This window comes from Scleropages formosus, chromosome 9 (genome assembly GCF_900964775.1).
Source record: "Scleropages formosus chromosome 9, fSclFor1.1, whole genome shotgun sequence".
Taxonomy (NCBI): Eukaryota; Metazoa; Chordata; class Actinopteri; order Osteoglossiformes; family Osteoglossidae; genus Scleropages; species Scleropages formosus.
In genome coordinates, this window is record NC_041814.1 from 25,217,377 (window position 1) to 25,241,355 (window position 23,979).

General features: G+C 42.7%; 1 protein-coding gene across 4 annotated transcripts in view; it reads right to left on the bottom strand.

The window, feature by feature from the left end:
* LOC108929635 (sodium/potassium-transporting ATPase subunit beta-1-interacting protein 3) overlaps nucleotides 1-23,979 on the bottom strand; it is a 122,759-nt gene that overhangs the window by 56,230 nt on the left and 42,550 nt on the right. For all 4 annotated transcript variants that reach the window (XM_018744319.2, XM_018744317.2, XM_018744318.2 and 1 more), the window contains exon 2: nucleotides 5,751-5,888. In XM_018744319.2, the coding sequence (XP_018599835.1) occupies nucleotides 5,751-5,888 (138 nt within the window). The remainder of the gene's footprint in view (nucleotides 1-5,750; nucleotides 5,889-23,979) is intronic.

Below are 23,979 nucleotides of genomic sequence, written 5' to 3' on the forward strand. Positions count from 1 at the left end.
ATAAGGAAAGAAATAGCATCAATAATGCTCTATTGGGAGGTATTAGGGGGACCAAGCGACGTTATACCTCAGAGAGGTGAGGGGCCCGAGCTCTCCGAGACTGATCCTGCTGCACGAGTGTCAGCAATTTACTAATCCAATACTGCATCTGCCTCTGCCATCGACCCACTGAAACGAGCCCCATCGCTTATCGCAACGAAGAGATGCGAAGAGCTCCCCGTTGCTTCACACCACATGCCTGGACCACCGCTGTAGTTTGAGATTTAAATAACCGAAACTGCCATGCAAAAAAAATTGCATCACCACTGGCAATTGTTTTTTTCCTGATTAAATTTTTTTTTTCTACCTGAAAAAAAAAAAAGAAAAATTACTGTGAGCAGATCACTCTTTGAGGACAAACTTTTAACCAGCTTGGAGTTGAGCTATGATTGTCATAGCATTTTGACACAATGGCTGGTGATGTGAAACAGCAAATCCAATCGCTCACGTTGCCGGTACCAATCCCACGGCTGCAAATACAGGCAAATCAGCTCTCTGCATAATTCTCCAAACGCTAACAAGTGTAGCAAATGCAACTAAACAGAAAATAAGACATAGAGGGAAAGCTTTAACTGCGTTTTCAGGGGGGACCCGGCTGTTCCTTTGGTATTTTTTAAGCCCTCCAATTGCCGCTCCTGTCATTGCACTGTTTTGGCACACACCAAATGTCCCGCCACTGGATGCCAACTAATTTCCCAGCTGATTGCCGGGGATTAGCTGTATTTAGGCTGCCCGTTCCGCTGCCTAAGTCGCTTATTCCAGTTCTGGACTAAGAGGAAATGGCCAAACTTCTGAGACACGACCCCTCCCGTGAGGCCGGCAGCTGGCATCCATCCGGAGCCACTCGAAATGAGCGCTGGAGAGTCCTTGACCCCATAACGGCGAAGATCAAAGTGAAACTGATGCAATTATGGTGTTCGGAGCTGCAGTCGCCGCTAATGTGCTTCCGACATGTGCAGTGTTTCGCAGGGCATGTGTGGCAGCGCAAGCGGCACAGGCCAGGGACGTTTGTTTACGTGCAAGGCACCGCCGTGATAATTATTCCTCACGGCCTCCGAGGAGTGCCGAAAGGAAACAAACAAGATATTAGGTGCTGAAGGAGGAATTATCATTTTAAAACATGTTGTAGAACTATAGATGTGCGAATCATAGAAATTTTCCATGCTCAGTAACTATAGCGCAATGATGGCTCTGTACCAGAAGTTTGTGGAGTGGGCGAGACCCCGAGGGAGAGCCTTTATAGGGAGAAGATACACAGATTGACTTTTTGTCACTATTGGAAAAGTGCACCTGACCATGCTGTCTACTGGCATCTTCTCATACGTTCAATGGCACAGAGAGTCAAACAGACTTGGGCAGATAGCAGGTGACATTGCACTGACTCATTCCGGCCCCACAGAGAGGAGAGATGCGTCCTGGCCCATGAATGCAATAGGGCTGTGGACAAAATTATAAGTGAGAAACAGACTGTGTCTGCCATTCCAAATTCGGGCATGCTGCGTGACATAGAGGTAACGAGTAAAAAAACTGGACACATTGGGCAAATGTTGGACACAAAAACGGCTAAAAGGCACATACGAGTCACTTATATGCTGGACTTACATGCACTGGTAGAAAAAATGTACAGAGGCTGGTAGGTATTCTGTAACTAATGAAATAGACACTGTAAGGTTAGTTAAAAACACTGTTACATTCTGATATCAGACAATGTTTGACTAGAGTTATAGGTGTGGGTAGACTTGACGTACAGATACAGGTAGACTAGAATTACAGATAGTGGTAGACTAGAGTTTCAGGTGTGGATAGACTTGATGTACAGATACAGGTAGAGTTACAGGTGTGGGTAGACCACAGTTAAAATCTTTTTAGACTAGCGCTACAGAGATTGGTAAACTAGGGTTCAGGTGTGAGTCACAGGTCTTGTTAGACTACAGCTACAGATAGATTAAAGATAGAGACACATGTAGATTAGAGATATAGACACTGATAGACTAGAGATAGAGACGCTGGTAAATTAGAGATACAGATACTGGCAAACTCAATTCCACAATCCGTTTATGATGAGTTTTTTTCATCTTTTTATCCACTCGCCGTATGCTGGCTTTCCCCATGACATGTTTAACCGGCAATGGGCTGGCTTCCCATGTGGTGTGTTCCTTGGCTGACCTACAGCCCTAAACTTCCAGGAGAGGCTTCAGACCTCTTTATTAGGACAAGCAGTTACTAATAGAATTGTTGAGTGTAGGACGAGTTGCAGCATGTGGTAGAACTGAATGACCCTTCATAATATAGTATGTTTCTCCACTGATGACATTAACCGGTGTGCAGGAAAGCTTCCTTCAAAGCTTACTGCCAAATGAGAAGTGTGTGGCAGCATTTTATTACGCAGCACATGGATCACCTGGATCGGCACAGCTGGCTTTTTCAGTTACACACAGCTTCCCGTAGCTCTTACAGTAAAAACTGTTCTTTGTTGTTCATGATTACCTGCTCCACAACGTACAGCTTGCTTTATACGCTGCCGCGATCACTCATGACCTTTCATCTCCGATCATCTTAGATCACTCAATGGTCAATGGTTTTGGTCCTGAGCACATACTCTCCGTCATCTGTACTTGAATGAGCTCCTTTCTTTCTTTGACAGAACGAATAAGGTAGTGAGCTCGACCATAAAGATGATGGTAATCATGATAATGATGATCAATATGTAATCATGAAGGATAGTTAAAGATAATGGCTACTATTATTCATATTGCTACTGCCCTTTTCATACACTACATATTTATTAGTGTTGTTGATGATAATCATCAGGTTTACTTAAATTATGCTTGCTTTCAAGTTAGTCTCAGAAACCACAAGTACACAAAAACATGGTGTTTAAACTATAACTGACACTTTCAGTTATTTGTACAGTGTAAATAGAAGATAATGGTTACGTTAAGAATGCAAAAAAGTTTCAGTTACCTGTGAATAGTTGATTTTGGTTTCTACAATATAGAAATCCACAGTTAAGACATATATTCATGCACTTGAGCCTTCTTTAATTGAGTAATGTCAAACATTAAGATAACTCAATTGCTTATTCGATCACTGATTCTACCGCTATTCAGCTAAAAAGACAATAATTTAAGCAAAATGCTGTAATTATGCAAATCATTTGATGGCTCTTTGAAACCAAAGAAATTTTTCCTGCTCTCGTGGTTCTAATTACATAGGAACAACATCTCAGATGGTAGCCTGCATATGGCAGAATTCCGTCATTCTGTCACTACGGCGCACTCTTCTTTTACTACTACTTTAAAGCACGGGATGCATTATTAGCGGTAAAGTGCCAAAAAAAAAAAAGAAATACACTGAATGGAAAGGCAACATCTGCGTGCGCCGAAGCCATCATCCAATCTACGTGAAACTGTTTGCTCTTAGTGTTCATCCCATTAACGGCGTCCTGTTTGCCCAGCTAAGGGCGTCCTGTTTGCCCAGCTAATTGTCCGGCACCCATTTGCTCCGAATGGTGGGGTTTGAAAGGCAAATCGAGCTGGCAGCACAGATGGGGAGGACGACACTTCTGGGCCATCCAGCAGCTGCAGCCGCCACCGCAAGACGAGCGCTGAGCTTCAGCAGAACTCGGAACCTCTGCTTTACACCGTCCGCCACCGATGACTCTGCACGTTACACCACGCAGAATTAAACCAAAACAATGCTCTTTCTTAACTCTGCCAGTTTGACTGTGTATCTGTGCGTCCATATTCTTGCAGCAAATCTAACCCTTTGTAGGTTTCAGTGGCTTCTATGAAATTACCCTGTCAGGTGTAATATCGCTTGAGGATCTCCTACTCAAAACACCAGGGTGTGTAACACTTCGGGATCCCGCACTGCCGCAGACCTTTCACTCTGCTGTCAGTTGGAATCAAAATTACCAAAGACCCTTAAGGAAACTGGAAACAGAATGTATGGTGTCGCATCAGCTTTGGCCTTTTAGCAAATGACATTTATTAAAGATGAAGGAGAGTAAGAGCTCGGTCTCTCTTCCGCATTCCAACATTTCTCATCCATGATTCAATGACGACTCAAACGTTTTGGCATGAACCCCCCTCCCCAAACCCATTCGCCCTCCCTTTGCAGGAATAAATAATAAATAGTTAGAGCTGTCTGGGCACAGTTTGTGACCAGCTATTCCAAGAAACGCCGACCCTTGCCTGTGGACCCCACCGTCATTGGGCGACAGTCATCTGCTGGAGGCCTCCATCCTGGACAAAGTCACATCTTTTTTTCATTTTCCATTTCAAAACCATTCATTTAAAGTCCATTTAGGAGGGTAGATGCTGCAGCGCGGGAGCTTGCACAGTAGCCAGACACAGTCGGGGACCGGAGCAAACCGCCAGGCGTGGAGAACAAACGCCACACCACTCTAGCGATTTACATATTCATCGTGTGGGAAGCCTCCATCGCTGCGTTATCGTTTCCGTCGACAGTGTCACACTTGAGACGGAGGCTTCATTAAAAGCAAATCATATTCATGCAGTAATAAATTAAGAATATTCAAACCCAAGACAGAGAACCCCAAAAAATAAAATAACTAAAAATCCTGAAAATAAAAAAAATTACACGTGAGATTAAGACTTTGTTTCAGCTGATTCCAAATTTGTTCTCCTTATAACCTGCGCTGGCATTGCACTGTAGCGTATTACTCGGTGCTTCGATTTGTCTTGTCTGGAAATGCTCTGACACTCCGGTTCAAAAGATCCTCGCTTGACTGCAATTTACTCACCCTTCGGGCAAAGGGAGTGCAAGGAGAACATCTAAGGTTCACGTTTTCAGAGGAACACTGGCTGAACGTTTATTCTATCAGTCCCGCTGTCCGTTTCCATCTTACATAGGCAGGGTCTCCATGGGTAAATCTGGATAAATCTGATTTTCTGTTGGTTGGTTTCTCCCACAATCCAAAGATATGTGTTTAACTCTAAATCGCCCGTAGTGTGTGTATGCCTGGGCTTCCTGGATAGGCTCTGAACCACGATGACACTCATAACACGACAATATCACACCTTTGCTGAGCTATAGATAAAGTATTATTTATGTTAAAAGAATACCATCAAGTGGTTATTAATAACAAATGAAATATTAGGGCCATTAGACTGTTAAATACGCAGGACTGAGACCAAAAATCAAATCCGCTGTTTTATTTCTCTGTATTCTTAGTTTATATTTATTATTTATTTGTTTATTTATTTCTTTATGTTTCTGTTGTATATTTTGCGAATACAATTTGTATATATACCGTGTCTTAACGTAACTTATGACATACTCTCAATACCGCATTTTCTGGAGCTGCACTAAAGATTTTCACTCTTCTCTACATGTTATGTTGACGATGATGTGACAATAAAGCTTGATTTGATTTGATTTGATTATATTTTTCAACTTAGTACAAGTATATGTATATTCATACCAAACAAAAGTCCTTGACATGTAACAAACGTTATAATACATTTGAATAACGCCTGCTTGGCACCTAAAACATCGTGTGAGCCATGTCCTAAGTCGTGACTTTTTATTAAAGTGAACACCAGAACGCCGCTTAGCTCTCAGGGACAGGAGCTGACCTCTGCTGATGAAATCTGCGTTATTCTAACTTTGTTAGAGTTCACAGCGTCAGTACCATTACTCCCTCACTGCAGTGATGAGCTGTAATAATGATAATGGCTACTTACCACCACAATGTACTTCGACCGATACTGAATGGTCCCAAACAGGCCGAGGATGACGATGATTATGTGAAGGAAGTTTCCGAGGATGGGCACCCACTGGTATCCCAGGAAATCGAAGATCTGTCGCTCTAGGGATGCCAGCTATGAAGACAAATAGAAAGGGTGCTTTAATAAAGATTTCCCTTTATAAAAAAAAAAAAATCTAAGCACAGGTGACCCCCTGCAAGCAGAACTTCTTTCAGGAATGAGCTGGAGCACATTTCAAAAGAGCGATGCTGCTAAACACAAAATTGTGGTAAATTGGCATCACTTAACATCATGCTCAAGAAAAAGGAAACCTTAATTATGAAATGAATCTTCATGTATTCATGTGTGGACTGTTTTCCTTATAGAGCAAGTCTGCAGTCCTGCTGTCGGCATTCAGCTTTATTTTCGGTCTCTGACACACGCAAACATTTGCAGAGCTTTAAAGAGCTAAAACTTAGAGCTGGAGCCAAAGACTCCTGTGGCAACTTGTTTATCTGTAAACCAACATCCCATTAGTAAAACAGTCTTAAAAGCCCCAGTACTCTGGGCCTGATTAAAAAAATCCGAAGAGAAGCTTTGTCCACCCCCAACCTCTTTGTTTCTTCCAAAAAGACTAAGCCTAAGCGTGCGTATTTCAGTCCGGGCGAAGATTAACTGGCACAGGCTAGATATTATGGATGAAGATTCCTCAGATCTTCAGACACCATAAATGCTTGGCTATTTAATCCCCTAATGAGGTGTCGCAGAAGCTCGCAACACTCAGGCTCATCCTGCGATGCGGCATTGCTCGGCCTTCTCCCGAGCATGGCACTGAGAGCCAATTAAGGACACCAGGCTTCCAACTCCATCTCATCCATGTGAAGAGCCCACAAGAGTGGTGTCACGTGGAACAGAGGACGTAAGGACAGCTGGACCCAAGTGCAGGATCGTTTATCAGAAACCGAGGGATGGGCGATTTCTCCTTGTCGGGGACGAGCGAAGGTCGATAGGCAGTAGGCGAATGGTCAGAAACCAGGGACTGAAGAAAAGGCCATGAGCGCAGAGGGGACAGTTGTTTCAAAGAGATTCTGCAAGTACAAAGGGGCTGAGGAGGGTCTTTTAAAGGTGAGTGCTCTGACTGTCATCAGGTCCTTGATCGGCGTCAGGTGCTGTTGATTGTGGTGCGGGCGTGGACATGACTAGTGGAAGCTTAGCTCTAAAATATGCAATGTCTGAGCAACTGAAAACCATCCTGGGGTCAGCCGAAGGGTCGAAGCTGTTACATTCCAGTGTCTATATGTTGTGCTCCAAATGTGCACTGAAACCATGCATTCCTAACATGTACTCAGCATGTAGGTATGTCAACTGCACATGTTCCAAGCCTGCATTCTATCTATTCACTGAATGTCTTGAAGAAATTTATCTACAAGGTTTATAGTTATATTCTGTTTGTAGTTTTAAACACTTTCTAATATTGGATTTCTTTGCTGAAACAGTGAAGACAAACCAACCAAACCAAGAGCAAAGGCAACGGCTTCCCACCCCCCCTGCAGCATTCATTCCTGCACTTTGCAGTTTTCCATTAATAGTTTTCATATATCCAATTATTTATTGCTTCCTTCAAAATTCCTTGAACTGCCTTCCTAGCAATTTCTACAGCAAAAAGTGGGCTGGAGATGGTCGTGCAGGTTGCCACACTGAAGGGTCCCGCAGCTGGCGTAATGGAAAGCCCTGTGTCCCATCCCCTCATCACTGTGGACAAGGCCATCTGGAGACTCACTTTCCACTGTCTGTTGGATGTTGTTTGCAAAATTACCCACGCCTATTGCCCTCCTGCCCCACAGGCCGCACCCAAGCCGCGTTGCAACAAGCGACAGTCTAAGGAGTGCAGTGAGCCCCCACAGGATCCCCTCCTTCTCCCAGGAATTCCATCATCCCCATCCCTGAACTCCATAACCACCCGACTCAAGAGCTTTCCCCAGTTAGATGCAGTCAGGGACCAATCAGACTGCGGCTACCTCGACATCTGGATCCCGAAATCAGGGCTCGGAGAAGACGTGGTGAGAGGAGACATGACACCGAACATGAAGGTCATTAAGAAGCCATCATACTGGTGTTTCCCTATCTGAAACACCCTTCATGGCCATGTCATTCAGCTCATTGAGTCACTGAGCCTATACTTCTACTACCTTTATTAGAAAACCAAGTTTTTTTTTCTTTTTAATTAATGCATTAAATAAGTCGGAATCCTGTTAACTACGTAAAGTTGCAGAATGAGGAGCAGCAGGTGGTATAGTGGTTAGAGCTGCCACCCTTGGGCTTGAAGGACCACAAAGGTACTGATGCAGTAAAAATGGGTATAAATGGGTGAATCATTGTAAGTAGCTTAGTGTACAAACTTATCATTGCAAGCAGTCCTGGACAAAGGTGTCAGCTAAATGAATAAATGTAAATCATACAACCATTTATAGAAACTGCTTGGCCATTCATGTACATTTATTAAGTAATTTATTCCCTTTCTTTGCATTCCTTTCCATGTTCAGTTTACCACCTGTAAAAACAGCAATTCACTGTAAATAGCTTAACAGCTTAGCACTAGTCACTTTGGAGAAAAGTATCAGATAGATAGATAAATAAATATAGAATAGAATAGAATAGAATAGAATAGAATAGGACAGTGGCTATAGTGAGCTCTGAAATGGGATGAAGTCATTTTATTCATTGCTTCTTCACAGCAACAAGATGCATCCAAAACTGGCTTGAGAGACATCATTCTTACCTTTTTGCCTCCCTTTATAAAAGACAGTGAGGCCATAATACTTTAAAAATTGTCGTTAAAATCCAGTGACCTTTAGCTTGCGAATTGGACATTATGCCACACAGGGAAGGCAACTTAATCTCTTTTCTGTTTTTATGCTACACTAGGAGCGTTAACTCAAGAACGCAAACTTGACACTTACAATAAGCCTACCGTTGATTGTTCCTTTCCTTCCTTGAGAAAAAGTGAAGCGCATTCCCTGTATTCGATGGGCACTTGGGAGCGTGGGGCGCATGGGTGATTATCGCAAGACAGGAAAAGGGCTATAAATGCTTTCCACTCCCAACCAATTTACAGACCCATGCTCAGGAAATGCGCCTTTCCTGGTCTTCAGGCAGAAACATCTGAAATGATACATCTCACACGAGAGCACTGTCACATACCAGCCGGTCATTGGGAGGCCTCATAAGCTGAGCTCAGAAGCCAGAAGCGCAAACTGTTGAAAAATTACTTCGCAGCTCATCCGCTTAAAATAGCAGTTTGCTTGCTTCCACATGCTGCAATCGATAAATATTCAGTTCTAAATTAAAGTTTGCAGCGTCTTCCACCACAGAATTATTTATTCGTTTCCAAATTGAGAAAGAAAGAAGATCCGGTTATATGAGGATTCGGGTAAAATATATAGTGCAGGTTCGGATAGAAAGTTTCTAGAAGTTGCAATCTTCCGGTCAAATGTCTGGTTATTACTTTTTACATGTACTTGACACCTCATCTCTGTCTATGGCAACTTAGAGTGGTAGATGATCAGCTTTACACTAACTTACCCCTTGATATCCCTTGATGGGTATTCTTGTAGTATCAGTTCAGGGTAAGCACATACCATGTAGTACAGCAGCAGTGGGATTTTTTGATGTATATTTTTCTACACCAAAATTCCATACATTATGCATTAGAAATCTCCTCCCAAGGTTACAGTTTTAAATGCTGTTTTATAGAGAAGGTGTCAACAGTGATGAATGAATTAATTTAAACTCTAAAATATCGATATCTCTTCTAAAAGCTTATGGAGGCTTTTAGCAGAGGTGGTTCTGTCTATGGATTTATTATTTAGTGGTAATACTGGTTTCTAAAATCTCTCGTGATTAAGAATATAGCTCAGACGAAGCAGAAGATTGACAGCCTGCTTTATCATGCCTGATTTGTGACTTCTTCCCCAACTTGACGTTTCAGCACGTTTTCCACCTGCGTTCGGCAGATAAGGAAATTTGGAGTGAAAAGACCTGACATCCGGACTGAGGTGCGATTACAGCTGTGAGAATTACATTTTTTGCCACACTGGCCAGGAACTTTGCTCACAAATTGAGCTCATCCAGCCAAAATACTAAGAAATTATCACAGAAGTTATGTCATGACAGCAGGCAACTTCAGCACATCCGCTAACAGGTGATATGATTTGACTGGGAAAAAATTACCTGTTCGGTCCATATATCCCTTTGTGTGGGTGTGTACAAAAAGTGTGAAAAGAGAAAATGCATAGATTTCCTCATGTTGCATTACATTTACTGGGAAATATTAAGATTAATTGTGTGGATTAATACGTTTATCCTCATGAAACGAAAGTGTGTAGGGTGGCCATTGAGTCCTTGGGAGGGAGGACATTTAGTGCAGGCAGGGCTTTCAAGATTCTTAAGGGTTTTTAGGGCAGCCCTTTAAGGCTTTGCACACAAAAAATAATAATTGAATTCTTAATCAAATTAAAATAGTTTGTTTACTGGAACTGTAGTTACAGTAAGATAGGATAAAATGGAAACTACTTGTCCACTTTCCAAACAGAAGGCATGCAGTTATTTCATTTTGGACAGACCATCCAATAAACCCTTAGCAAAGATTTGATTTCATTTAATTAAAGATGATAACAAATGGCAAAGCAATCAGTTTGGGCAACATTAGCCAGCTCTTCAGTGTCCCGTCATCGTATTTTTTATTCTGTTTATTTTCACTATGGTTAAACTAAAAGGAATATAAATCAGCAAACACAAAACTTGAATTATTTTCTAACGTCTTCACTGTACTGACCTTCTCAACTACTCGTCAATAAACATGTTTGATTTAACATTATTTCAATGATGCAATTTTTTTTCAGTGAAAAGCTCAACCAAGACAACTTAATTAAGAGCTCAGCTGGAAGAAGAAACCAACACACACCAGGAGGTTGTCAAGAGCAGAACCTGAGAATTGCCAGGAAAGACGTTTTGTTGACAAATCCACGCAGCGTGTTGTCAAACATTGAATATTTACATCTGTATTAAGCTACAGGACTAAAAACTATTTATAACGTCTCTATGAGTGAACATCCTTGATGATCTACTTCTCTGCCCAAATAAAAGAGAATGGCTATCATGCATTTATTTTCTGCTTGAAGTGAAAAGGGAACAGCAACAGAATTAGCTATAGGCAATTGTTTCAGTTAGTGGGCGTGTAATGAATAATTGATTTCAGAACCAAATGGGATGTTGCTAAAATCCAGGACACCTGTATACATTCGCAGGTATCTGCTGGTTCTTGTTCATCACAGAAGACTTCCAGATTTTATGGGAGGAGAGGATGTGTACTCTGAGTGTGTGTGTGTGGGAATGTGTGTGTATGGTGTTTTTAGTAGAAATTAAACCTCACAAAACAGGAAGCTTAGCAGTTAGATCTGCTGACTTTAGACTCAGAGGTCGCAGGTTCGAAATCACTCATGTAATAATACCATTGTGCAAGATACCTGGTAATTTACTAATTGATGTAGTAAAAATTGCCCAGCTATTTAAATGAGTTGAGTAAATAATGGTAGGTAGCTTAACACTGTAAGTTACTTTGGAAAGAACCATTGACTAAAGGAATAAATCAAAACTCTGAATCTGTATTACATTTATTCATTTAGGAGATGCTTTTCTCCAAAGCAACATGGATGTCAAAGGAAAGTACAATGTGTTATACATTATTCTTGTCATTTCTGTCCCAGGAGAAAACCACCACACTCCCTGGGCTCACCACAACTCGGACTGGATAAATAGCTCTTGACAATGAACGTACAGCATGGATACATAGGTTAGTTGTTCCATTTTCATCAAAGTTACTGTGGCCTTTAAAGAGAAGACACCCAAGATCAGGATGGTTAAGGCATCTAATGGGAATGTAACATTTGCTTTCTCCTGACTCACTGTATGTTTCTGGGATAGGCTCTGGACCACTATAACCCTGGGCAAGAGGTTATTGGTAATGGGTGAATGGATGAATGGATGAATTTTATTAATCGCAGGTCCTTAGCGACACAGAGCAAAGGCAACCCAGCGATCAATAGTGTGGTTTGAGCTAAGCGCCCAAGGTCTCCCAACGAGACAGTGCGAGCCTAGCCTTGCTCTCCACATTTTTGCATCAATAATGAACTCAGAGGAAAGCGAAACCTCGTAATTACCACTATAGAGGAGAGCAGGCCACTTTGTAAAGTGAAGAAAGGGCACTAGTCAAGGGTTTCAAGGGTGCGGCAGTTTGATGCATATCCCTGCCGGCTCATAAATCCATCCGGGTTGTATTTCAGAGGAAGTCGTTTGAGAAATGGGGGGCAGGTCAGGGTGACGGTCTGAACTTGCACACCCTGTGTCCTGCTGGTGCTCTAGAACAACGCATCTAGAGTGCCAGGAAACGTTTTGCTTTTCTATTGGATTTTTTTTTTCATGAAAGGGCTGCACACCTGTGTTCAAAATCCTGCCTAATCTTATTGATTAAAACCCTTAAACCTGACATCTGCCCTGATGGTGGTAAACCGGCAGTAAAGACTGACCTCTTTCTTCACCCGCCACACAGTTTGTTAATAGCAGGACTTTCTGCTGACCTTTGCAGTCATCTCGCGTTTAATGTCATTATAGTGTGACGTAAAGGTCACGCCGCAGTGGATTATATGACAACTCTGGGTTTGGTAGAGGTGGAACTGTGACTGAAGATAAAAGCATGGGCCCATCAAACTACACTTTCAGCAGTTCAGACATCTCTAAAGTGACACAAGTCAATACATAAGGTCCATGTAAAACTTTTAGAAAAAGAGGAATCCACTGACTGCATAGACAAGTTACATTTAATTATTTAGCTGCCACTTTTCTCTAAAGCAGTGCTAAGCTACATACAGTCGGCCCTCCACATTTGCGGGGGATAGGGAGTAGGACCCCCACGAAACTGGAAAAACCGCGAATATCTCTAGGCACCCCAAACCTTAACTCTTAACACACAAAAAAAAGTGAAACAATACTCTGTACTGCAGCAGTATGTTTTATATGTTGGGTGTCCCCTAACAGAGTGAGTATTCCGCAGCTGAAACTTTTCACAAAACTAAACTTTTTATGATAAATTTTGTGTATATATTTATGCTAGTAAATGATAAAACAGATTAATAATACATATATTTTATGCATTTATGACTTACTAAACTTTTTTTAGTTTTCTTTACATTTTCTAGCCTACACGCGTCGTCTGTGATTTTCCGCAGTGGGACGCAAAGCTCAAAAAAATTCCCATTTAATTATTGATGGCAAACTCGCAAATAATCAAATCCGTGAAAGTCGAGGTTCGGCTGTACAGTGATTTATCCATTGATACAACAGGAAGTAAATTTGAACCAGGGTCCTTTGACTGGAAACATGCAGTTTGAACCTCTGTGCTACGAGCTTTGTTAACTGCAAGCCCACTTTTAGACCTTCGGGATGAAACAGGCCACCGAGGTGACCGAAGGGAAATACATTCATAAGCTGAACTTGATCACAGGCTGACTGCATCAGATGCTGAGATGAGACACTGCTTGGTAAAATCTTAAGCAGTGAGAAAACAGGACAGCTAAAATGAACCTGATCTGACCACCACACACACTACACAGACACACACTCATGCATGCGTGCTTGGACGACGGAGACCGGAGTGGAAGACCTTGGACGTGATCCAGCCGAAAGTGTTTCTGTGTCAGAAACATCTGAAACAGCACATCACGCATGCACGCACACACACACACACACACACACACACACAAATCCATTGTAGAATCCATTGCTAAACACTGGCATTTCAGAAGCCCTGCACTTTCCATAATTGTTAATATTTTCATAACTGTTCAGCCACTTGCGCAAAAGATGCTTATTAATCAAATAAATCAAACTCAACAGAAGTTCTCCTTTAACCTCTGAACCTTCAGCCCAATTTTACTTCTTTATCTGCTACTCTAGACAGCAGCCTAGCACACTAAGTGGAATGTGTCATTCATATGTATTTTGTATAATAATTCACAACTAACCAGTTATTCCCTTATGTTGATGAATACATGTATTTGTTGCTTAACATCCTTTTTCAATCACACATATTTTATCAAGGCAATTAGGGAAAGTTGAAAAAAAATTGACCAGCCAAGGGAGTGCTTTGAAAACTTCCACTTTAGTCCTCTTGATAACACAGTCGGCAAGCCACTTAATCCCTGTGTGTGACACAGAAATGTTGCAGTCATGGCTGTTTAGCTGTACTTTCATTAATTCAGTTTTAGCCATTTTAATCTCCCACCTGTTTTTAGCAAATGTCCCTTAGCTGCAGCCTGAATGACAGACGCTCACGACCTGTCATTAAGCTCATTGGCCAAATTACCAAAGCAACCCCTCGGTAATGGCACCATTTGAGAAGGAAGAAGGATCTGCAGTCAACAAGGAATTATTCATCATAGGATGTTTAAAGACTCCCTCCTCCTTCCAAAGAGACACGAGTCCTCAGAAGCTATCAGCCAGGCCAACATGTTTGCTGAAAACCTCCCAAGGAAAGGAAAAAAAAGAAAAATCCTATCTGAAACTAGATGTTTTATCACAATCTCTCAGCGCCAATCTCCAGCATGAATAATGAGCAAGACGAGCAAACAACAACAAAACAACAACAACACCACAAGATGGCTTGGTGAAGCACTGCAATTGGTTGCAGTGAATCTTCCAGCCAGCTGCTCTCTTCTCCGATGCGGGGATGGAGGTTTTGAACACAAAACCACAAGCGCACGACTGCAGGAGGTGATGCAACATGTACAGAAAGATGAAAAAGGAAAACCATTGTCATGCTTCCAAATATATAAGCTGTGTAAAAGGGATAAGGTGTAAACCGGGAAATGGTGTAAAACACTGTGGATTAAATCTTGTGCTGAAATGCTATGTGGTATGTAAATTTATACTGCATATACTCCAAAAGCTGCATGTATTCCATCTGTCATTACAAACAGTATACAGGCAGTCCCCGGGTTACGAACGTCTGACTTACATACAACCCATAGTTACGAACCACCCGCGTAAAGCCTATTATATTAAAAATTTGAGTTACAAACAATGGTTCATTATAACAAACAGGCACTACCAAAACATTGCGCATCTACGGTGGTTTGTTGGCTCATGGGCATATGAGCCAGAGGTAGGACAAAGGACAAAACCATCGTTCTTCTCAGTCAGACCACACTGCTGTTAATAGTGTCTCGTGTGTTACTGTACTTGGCTTTAATTTTTTTTAATCCTCCAAACCATGGCACCAATGTATAAATGTGATGCAAGTGATGGTGATGCGTCAAAAAAATGGAAAACAATCACAATAGAAACTAAAGTGGAAATAATAAAGCAATCAGAAAAAGGTGGAAGGCCAAAGAACAAGAAAAAGAAAAGCGTTAGGCTACAGATGGTCAAAGGACAAAGCAAAAATAATGGAGCATGTAAAAGGCTCTGTCCCGATGTCTTTCTCTCTCTCTGTTATAAATACTGTAGTTACATTTATTATTATTATTATTATTATTATTATTATGTTAAAGATGTTTTAGTGTATCCAGAAGTGTTTCTTTAATGCTTTTTTCATGCATGCAAAGGTAGACTATATACTATATGCTATATACTAAGTCAAATATTTGACTGACGTTAGACACGAACAATAGTTAACTGTTCTTACTTACGTACAAATTCAGCTTAAAGATAGACTTAGGAACGGAACTCATTTGTAATCCAGGGACTGCCTGTACTAACTAGTGTGTACTTTAGTGAAAGAATGTCCATATTTTTGTCAGGGTGGCGCAGTGGGTTGGACTGGGTCTTGCTCTCCGGAGGGTCTGGGGTTCGAGTCCCGCTTGGGGTGCCTTGCGACAGACTGGTGTCCCATCCTGGGTGTGTCCCCTCCCCCTCCAGCCTTACGCCCTGAATTGCCAGGTTAGGCTCCGGTTCCCCGTGACCCCGTATGGGACAAGTGGGTCAAAAAGTGTGTGTGTGTGTATGTCCATATTTTTAGCTAATAATATGATATGTAGTAATTTAATACACATAGGTCTCTTTTTTAAAGGTTACCAACTCCAGTACTTATACTTGCAAGGATACATGATCAGGGTTCTCCAAGATTAGCTCTCCAAAAGCTTCTTCTTTTTCTTCATTTAGTTGATGACTTTTTTGAAGCTCACATAGAATTCATGTGTTACGGTAGCATTAGAAAGTTTTCTGAGATTTCTGCCAATAACCACCATTATAGTGTACATCTAACATGATTTTTATTGTTCAGCATCAAACACAGAATTTTGCATAATTGAACCTCATGGAGTAAAAATCAGATCTTTACTTGGACGGGGTTAAATAACGAAGTTACACAACAAATCACGCAAAATTCAAAGTAACTAATTCCCAATTATGAGACTGCTATACTGTTGAGTCATATTCAGCTGAACACAAAGAACTAATATTTGTAATCTGTAATAAAGGTCTCACAATCATCAATACAACATGTGAGAGGTAACAGAAAGAAGCCCGATACATTTCCAAGTGCATTAGTCACAAAAACCCAGAAGTTATTTTTTTTGGCAAAAGGAATAGTGTTTAAATATCATGACAGGCATAACAAAAAGGCAGAACGTAACTGGAAAGAGGAACAGTCAGAAGTCAAAAGTCAGCAACAAGAACATAGGGGCACTTAACAGAATACTCACTAAAAAGCTCTAAACAATGGTATTGCAATAGACCACAAAACTGAACCAACACATAGAGTATGTGAGTCTGTCTCAATGAAAACTGCATGAGTTTCATAAAGCTGGGATTTATTATAAGCTCCCACTGAAACTACTTGTATCCAAGGTCAGTACAGAAAAATGCATAACCTGGAGTAATGAGCACAAAACGTGGACCCCCTGAGCAACAGGAAAAGTAACGCAGTCTGATTAGCTATCTTTTTATTTTTTTCCCTACATCTGGATGTGTTTAGGTTCATAGGAAACCTAAGGCCCATGTTGTCTATCACCAGCCATTGCACAGAGTCATTGAGTCAGGTCACTGATTCGCATTTTTATAACTATGACCAAGGAGTAGAAAGAACGGTACGTGCATGCCGTTTCAAATACTACTTCCTCACAATATTCCCATATTCCAAGACAACAACATTTCCAAACACACAGCCAAACAAATTCATCAGTAACTTCACGAGCAGACGAACTCAAACACCTTCCACAGCCTCCTCAGTCATGAGATATAAACACCACTGAACCTCTATTAGATGTTCTGCAGCACAGAGGGCAGAGTATATTTCTACCTCTATTTCTTGGATAACTGCAGGCTTTCGTGTCTGAAGAATGACCTAATCAAGACCGGCCTTAGGCCAATTCCACCTGTTTGACCCATTGAGGCCTCGTGGCCACAGGGGGCTCCACGCTAGAGCTGCCACCTCCAATGTTGAGAAATAAGGAATGGTGCACAAAATAAGTTGTTTAGTTTTATCCTATCACGTTTAATGTTAAAATATAAGCTCATAAATATAGATACTGTTTTGTTTTAAATATAACATAATAGTATATGTTCCTGATACCTAATCTTAAATAATCTTCAGTCCAGGAGGATTCACTGAAATGGTACAAATGGGTCCCAGCAATTGCCAAGGCTGACCCTGGATCCAATATGCTACTACATGAACACTACCAACGAAATGCTTGAATACCCTTGTTGGAAATTCCCTTTTTTTAGTTGACAATGTTTTGTGACCGGTGGGGGTGCGGTGGCGCAGTGGGTTGGACCGCAGTCCTGCTCTTCGGTGGGTCTGGGGTTCAAGTCCCGCTTGGGGTGCCTTGCGGCAGACTGGCGTCCTGTCCTGGGTGTGTCCCCTTCCCCCTCCGGCCTTACGCCCTGTGTTGCCGGGTAGGCTCCGGTTCCCCGTGACCCCGTAAGGGACGAACGGTTCTGAAAGTGTGTGTGTGTGTGTGTGTGTGTTTTGTGACCATAGGGGGACGTGGTGGCGCAGTGGGTTGGACCGGGTCCTGCTCTCCAGTGGGTCTGGGGTTCGAGTCCCGCTTGGGGTGCCTTGCGACGGACTGGCGTCCCGTCCTGGGTGTGTCCCCTCCCCCTCCGGCCTTACCCCCGAGTTGCCAGATTAGGCTCCGGTTCCCCGCAACCCCGTATGGGACAAGCGGTTCAGGAAATGTGTGTGTGTTTTGTGACCATTAGTTTAAGTTGACCTTAACTTCAACTTTTTGGCCAGTTTCTTGTACAACTTCAAGCAACAAGCAACCCCGCACCATTACCCTGCCACCATCATGCAAGAAAGTGGGAACTATGCAGATACGGCTCATGTGGTCACCGTCTCTGAATCCGAATCCGTGGTTTGACCCAAATTTTGACTCACTGGTCCATTTCACCAACTTCCATCCTTTTAACATGCAACATTTGTGTTTGGCCCAGGACAGTCTGGTTACAAGCTGATATATTAAAATTTTTTACTGGTACTATATTTCAATACTTGTACAATGACACTGTAAGAAGAAATTAAGCTATCCTGAAAGAAAAGGGTTAGCCATACTCCTCACTAGTTGCTTGATTTTCATAATATTCCTTGTTATTGTTTGTACTATTGGCTCAGCTCGTTCACAATTTGAAATGAAGGAACACATATTTTATATGAGCTGATTTAGGTTTTCAGCTTTGTTTAATTCACAGTGGATGGAGAAAAAAAATTAATTGCATTGTGACAGGTGACACCGCATATCCAAGATGTGCTCACTTCCAGTAATTATATATTTCTGGAATATTTTAAGATGATATCTGCTGCGTTCTCACCCACAACCCACCATCGAGAGCAGTGACTTGACCATCTTGAGAAAGATGGCAACACACTCAAAAATAGTACCAAACACTGAAAGCTAACAGTGTAAATATTTACATGCCACCAAGATGTGACCGAGAATCACGACGATTAATCTGATTTTATTCCGTCACAGGATATTGAATTACATTCCCATAGCGTTTACATAATTATTCTGTGATAATATGTTAACACGCTCACTGCCCTAATTGGATCCACTGGGCACCGTGAACATGTCTGAGACCCTGTCGATGTCTTGCTATGCAGTCACTTCTTTTTTCCCTTTTTCAGAGGTGACAAAATTAATTATTTCTACAACAGGTTTTCTGGGCAAAAAAAAAAAAAAAAAAAAGACATTGCTCTTTTCCCTCCTGCTAGCAGGACGCTGAAGGATTTTAATATATCTGCATTCCATATGTCTTCATTAGAGAGAATGACTGCAGTCCAACGATGCCAAGAATTCAAATGTGCTTAAAAGAACAAGCAGCACTGATTTATGATTATTAAGCTAGCTAATTTATCTCCTTATCCTGCAATGTTTGATGCTTAGTTTCCAAAAACCAGGTCAGGCTCTGCCCCCAGAACATTTATAGTTTAGAGTTAGCATTAAGTGTTAACGTTAGCTCATGCTAACGCTAATAGCGATGTGAGGACAACTAAAGCCAGAAACAGTGTGTAAGTGCCCTGCTTGCCAAGGTCTCCCATTCCCTCAGTGGAAAGTAATTCATTTTCCATACCGGTGTTTACACCACTTTAGCTGAGAAGCATGCAAATCAGAATATGTTCCAGGTCCCCAAGGATGGAGGTAGGGAGTCGGGAGGGAGGGGGTCCTCACTGATTTATAATAACGGAAAAATGCATTCATTGTCAAGAACACCTCATTTAGCTCATCGCCCATCCATCAGCGGAGGGCTTACAAGAGAGAAAACTTTTCAGAGGCCGGGAACAACAATGCAACTCTTCTCCACAAAAAGCAGCAACGAAGGTGAGAAAAGCATTAAAATAATGTCACATTCGGCACAGGAGCGAAGACAGTAAGACACGGTGTATGAAATTTGTGTCCAGAGTAAATGATTCTCCAAAACAGGGTGAGCTGCCCTTGCGATCGTGACCTTTCGGAAACAGAGAACAACAGCTGCAGTCCAGAGATCACAGAACCTCCCCCCAAAAAAATCCACAGTTTCTTAATGTGAAACTAAATATGATTTGGAAACTTCACCCAACCCGCCAAAAAGCGCTGCTGCACAACAGGAAGTTTTTCATGGACATTTTTGCCTTTGTTTCTATCTCGTATCTTCTATCTGTTAGAGCCTTTAATCTCACTGGGCGTCTACCGACTACTTTTAAATGCAGTTTGTATTTCTGTGAATGGCATTTTACCCCCGGTGGTCTCATTTTTTCTTATTGTACAGTCAAAGAAAATGTTGCCATACCCCGAAGAGACAAAACCGACTTTGAATCCACAAAGTCAGACTCCTACGTTGTGTTTTCATATCTTCTCTGCTTCTGGTAGCCAGTCCAGAAGGATGATTTTCCTGGGTGGAAGGAGATCACACAGCGCAAAATTCAAAATGCTTTGCTGATATTACTCCTCATCTGCTTCAAAAAGGGGAATAATACTGAACGACATGAGCATCTCAGAAGAGGAAACCAAGAAGGAGGAAGGTGATATGCAGTTTCAGATGTACTTGTAACCTGACGGTGGTCAGTTCAATTCCGAATCCCAGGGGAGGCCCTGCAGGTGAAATCCTGGAGAAAGACACTTAACCGAGTTCACGCCCGTAAAATATTGAGCCACATACATTTGCAAAATTGTCCCTTTGTATGGTCGCTGCCACAGTCTGCTTACAACACTGTAACTGCTCCAAGGCGTTCTGAGCACAGGTTTACCGAGGTAACGTCCTAGAGCGGTTTTAGCGCTTACAGTTTTATGAGCTCTGTGAAAGGTGTGAAAAAAACAGTCGGAGGGATTTTTTTTGAAGAGCCTTTCATCATAAAGACGGATTTCACAGAGAGCCAGCGCCATTCATAGCAGAGACTGATGCTGGGGCACAGACATCTCTCAGACATTCACTGTCACAGACGGGATTTACCGAGGCTCCATGGGTAAAAAGAGACGTGGAAAAGGAAAGGCGGTCACTATGGAAGAGCAAAATCTAAGACTCTCGTGTCCAAGATGGTGGTGGACGACAATGAAATGAAAGAAGAGAGCTCCCGTCAGTGACAGACAGACAGAGCAAGCACTGGAATAAAAGAGGAAAAATAAAAAGCATACATAAATAGATAGATAACGCATATAATGTTACCCTATGATGGACTGGCATCCCATCTGGACCAGGCTCTGGACCACCACCAACAATCAGTTACAGGTGGTCCCCGATTTACGATGGGGTTACGTTCCCCGAAACCTATCATAAATCGAAAATATCGTAAGTCGAGAATGCATTTAATACACCTAATACAGACCTTTGCGTGACAAACTGGGAGATACGGATCGCTGTCGCTGCCCAGCATCGCGAGAGAGTATCGCTTGCCAGGGAAAAAAATCGAAATTCAAACTTCAGCGTTTGGTTTCTACTGAACGTCTATTGCCAGCTCGCCATCGTAAAGTCAAAAAAATCGCAAGTCAAACCATCGTAAATCGGGGACCACCTGTATAGATAATCATTATATTGAATGGATGGATGATGCAATGGTCCCAACAACCCTAGATGTCACACGGTATAGGAGGATGGGACAGCACCACCGTGGGAGCGGAAGGACGAGTAAGAAAGGGGAGTTGTGAAGCAGACGGTTGTTTTGGAAGAAGCAAAGCTGGGCTGGTTTTGGAGAACTGTGTCAAAATCAATCTCATCCGTACTACCTATAACAGTCACACAGAGTGGCGTTTGCTCCTTGATAGGAGTGCAATTAAAATATAGCAGTGTCAACCTGGCTCATGTTGTTCAGAGTACAGCTAAGTGGGCAAGCCACCTGTGACCATATTTATTTGCATTTTATGTATTTTATTTTGGCTGATACACTTATTCAAAGTGGCTTACACAACCAGCATGATGAAACAACAACAGAAATAGCAATGTCACACAAAGCACAGAGGTGGGAAAAGGCCTTGCGGGAACGAGCATGAACACGGCAACAGCATCTAACACAAATCTGAAAGTCCTGCAAGAACAAATCACGAAAACGGCGTTCTGCTGGAAAGTGAAAAACGCGGTCCAGATTTCGAGGCAGAGATACAGCTGTCTCTGCACTTTGCGCTTCAGTGCCATCCACAAAATTGCAAGACTCCCAAGTGGCTTGATATAAAACAAACATAAAGATAAATAATTTTGTACGTATCACAAAAGACACTGGAAAGTACATTTGTGAGCAACTGTGCAAGAAATAATGACTGCAGACTTCTTGAAATGGCAGGAAAATAGCTTAATGCTTTCTGCCAAGATGGATATTTGCTCTTTGCACTTACAGCAACTGAAGGCTGAGCAGCCTAATTATTTTTTCATGCAATTTGCAAAAAAAAAAAAACAAATTTAACTGCATAGAAGAACAGGATATGTAGCCGAGCTACGGACTTTCCTGCCAATTAATCATCTAAAGAGCCTAATGGACAGCTCTTTTGTTTGCTCTTATTATGCAGTGGTGTTGGGGAGGGTGTAACTAATGCACAAAATAACTTCTCATTCTGTTGTTCGGGAAAAGGAGCGTTTTGTCGGAAAGAAACGTCGAGCGTTATTTATCTCCAGTAATCGTATTGAAAGCAACCGCAAATAACACGTGTGACTTTTTAATTAATTTTCGCCCCGTTAGGCTGATGTCAGTTCTGTGCCAGTTTGCGCTACCCGCCCTGAGCACATCGGGCAGCCTCAGAGACGTAACAACAAGCTGGAGAGAGATGCTCGCTCTTCCTCGCCGATGGCACCCGGCAGTCCGCCAGCGACGGGTGGGCACTTGACAGGTCTGCGGGAGCCGCTCACCGCGGCCAACAAGTTCCCCTCGCCAGCTCGAAATAAATAAATAAGAACCCCCCCCCCCCACCTCTCCACATGGTGGAAGGAAGGATACCAGTTGTGCTCCACCGCTGCGAGGGATCGGCCTCGAACCGCCTACGGCGCGGCGCTGGCTCGAACCAGGGGCGATGTTCTCCAGCGGAGCCTCTTGAGAAGCCCCCTCAGGGAGCGAGGAAAACAAAAAGCACGCCGAGCTTCCTCTCCCCGCGTTCAGACATGCAGATATTTAACCAACCCAGTTAAGCACTTTAATTAACTGTCCGCTATTTGCGTCTCGAGATGCAACGTCTCGCCAGAGGACAAGTGAAAAACCGCTGGAAACCAAGTTTTAATATTCACATCTAAACAGCCTAAGCCTCCTTTCGAGCTCTATTAATTATTTAAAACGGAGAGACGGCGAGGATGGGAGCCTTTTGCTGTTTTTAATGTCTCTCTCCAGAGTTTTTTTATGGGAAACTATTATTAGGAGGCCTAAAATATAGATTAGAGAAGCCCTCCTACGTGGCGCTGCGAGCAGCACTCAAGCGTCAGAGTGGAAAGCGGGAATTTTCAGCATTTTTATCTGTGTTCTGGAACTGCCCGCAGCGCGTGATGAGGAACGCCGGTTCGCGTCGGTCGCGTTCCGATGCATAATTGTGCCGGACGGCCATCTCGACGATGCCGTTTTCGCGGATGTGCTGCGCTTGATCCTCCTGACAACAATATGTACGTTGGATAAGCATATGGAAATGCAGCCGTGTGGTTGCTGTGCACAGCAGAGCTAAGCAACACAAATAGACATGTGAAGGTGAGCTCGGAGGCAAACAAATGGGTTTCACCGCCGGAAAACTGCTGGGGCAGCTGGTAGAATGGTGGTTAGCGCTGTTGCCTTCAGAGTTAAAAGCTGCTGGTTTGAATCCCGCCTATCTCTGTAGTACCCTTGAGCACAGCGCTCGTCCTAAACCGCTCCAGTACAATTGTCCAGCTGTATACGTGGATGAATGGGTAGGTGGTTTAACATTGTAAGCTGCTTTTGAGAAAAGCGACGACTCGATGGATGTTTAATGTGCCGGAATGCTCACCATGTGCCAAAGGAGAGCTTCAGGTTGGCATTTTGGAAATCATTATCTATGGAGTGGGACCTCAGGGGGTGTACACGTGGTAGACTGAGCACCTTAAATACACTATATTCCCGCTGAGCTCATGCTAACAGGATGGGCCCTGGAGCGATCCTGAGCCACCCGCTCATTCCGCTCTCCGGCAGCTTCCAGCAGAGGTTAAACGTTACGTTCCAGGGGGCTGTGAGCGTGTACTACCCCCACCGGGGGCTAACGCTCTCCCGAGCCAC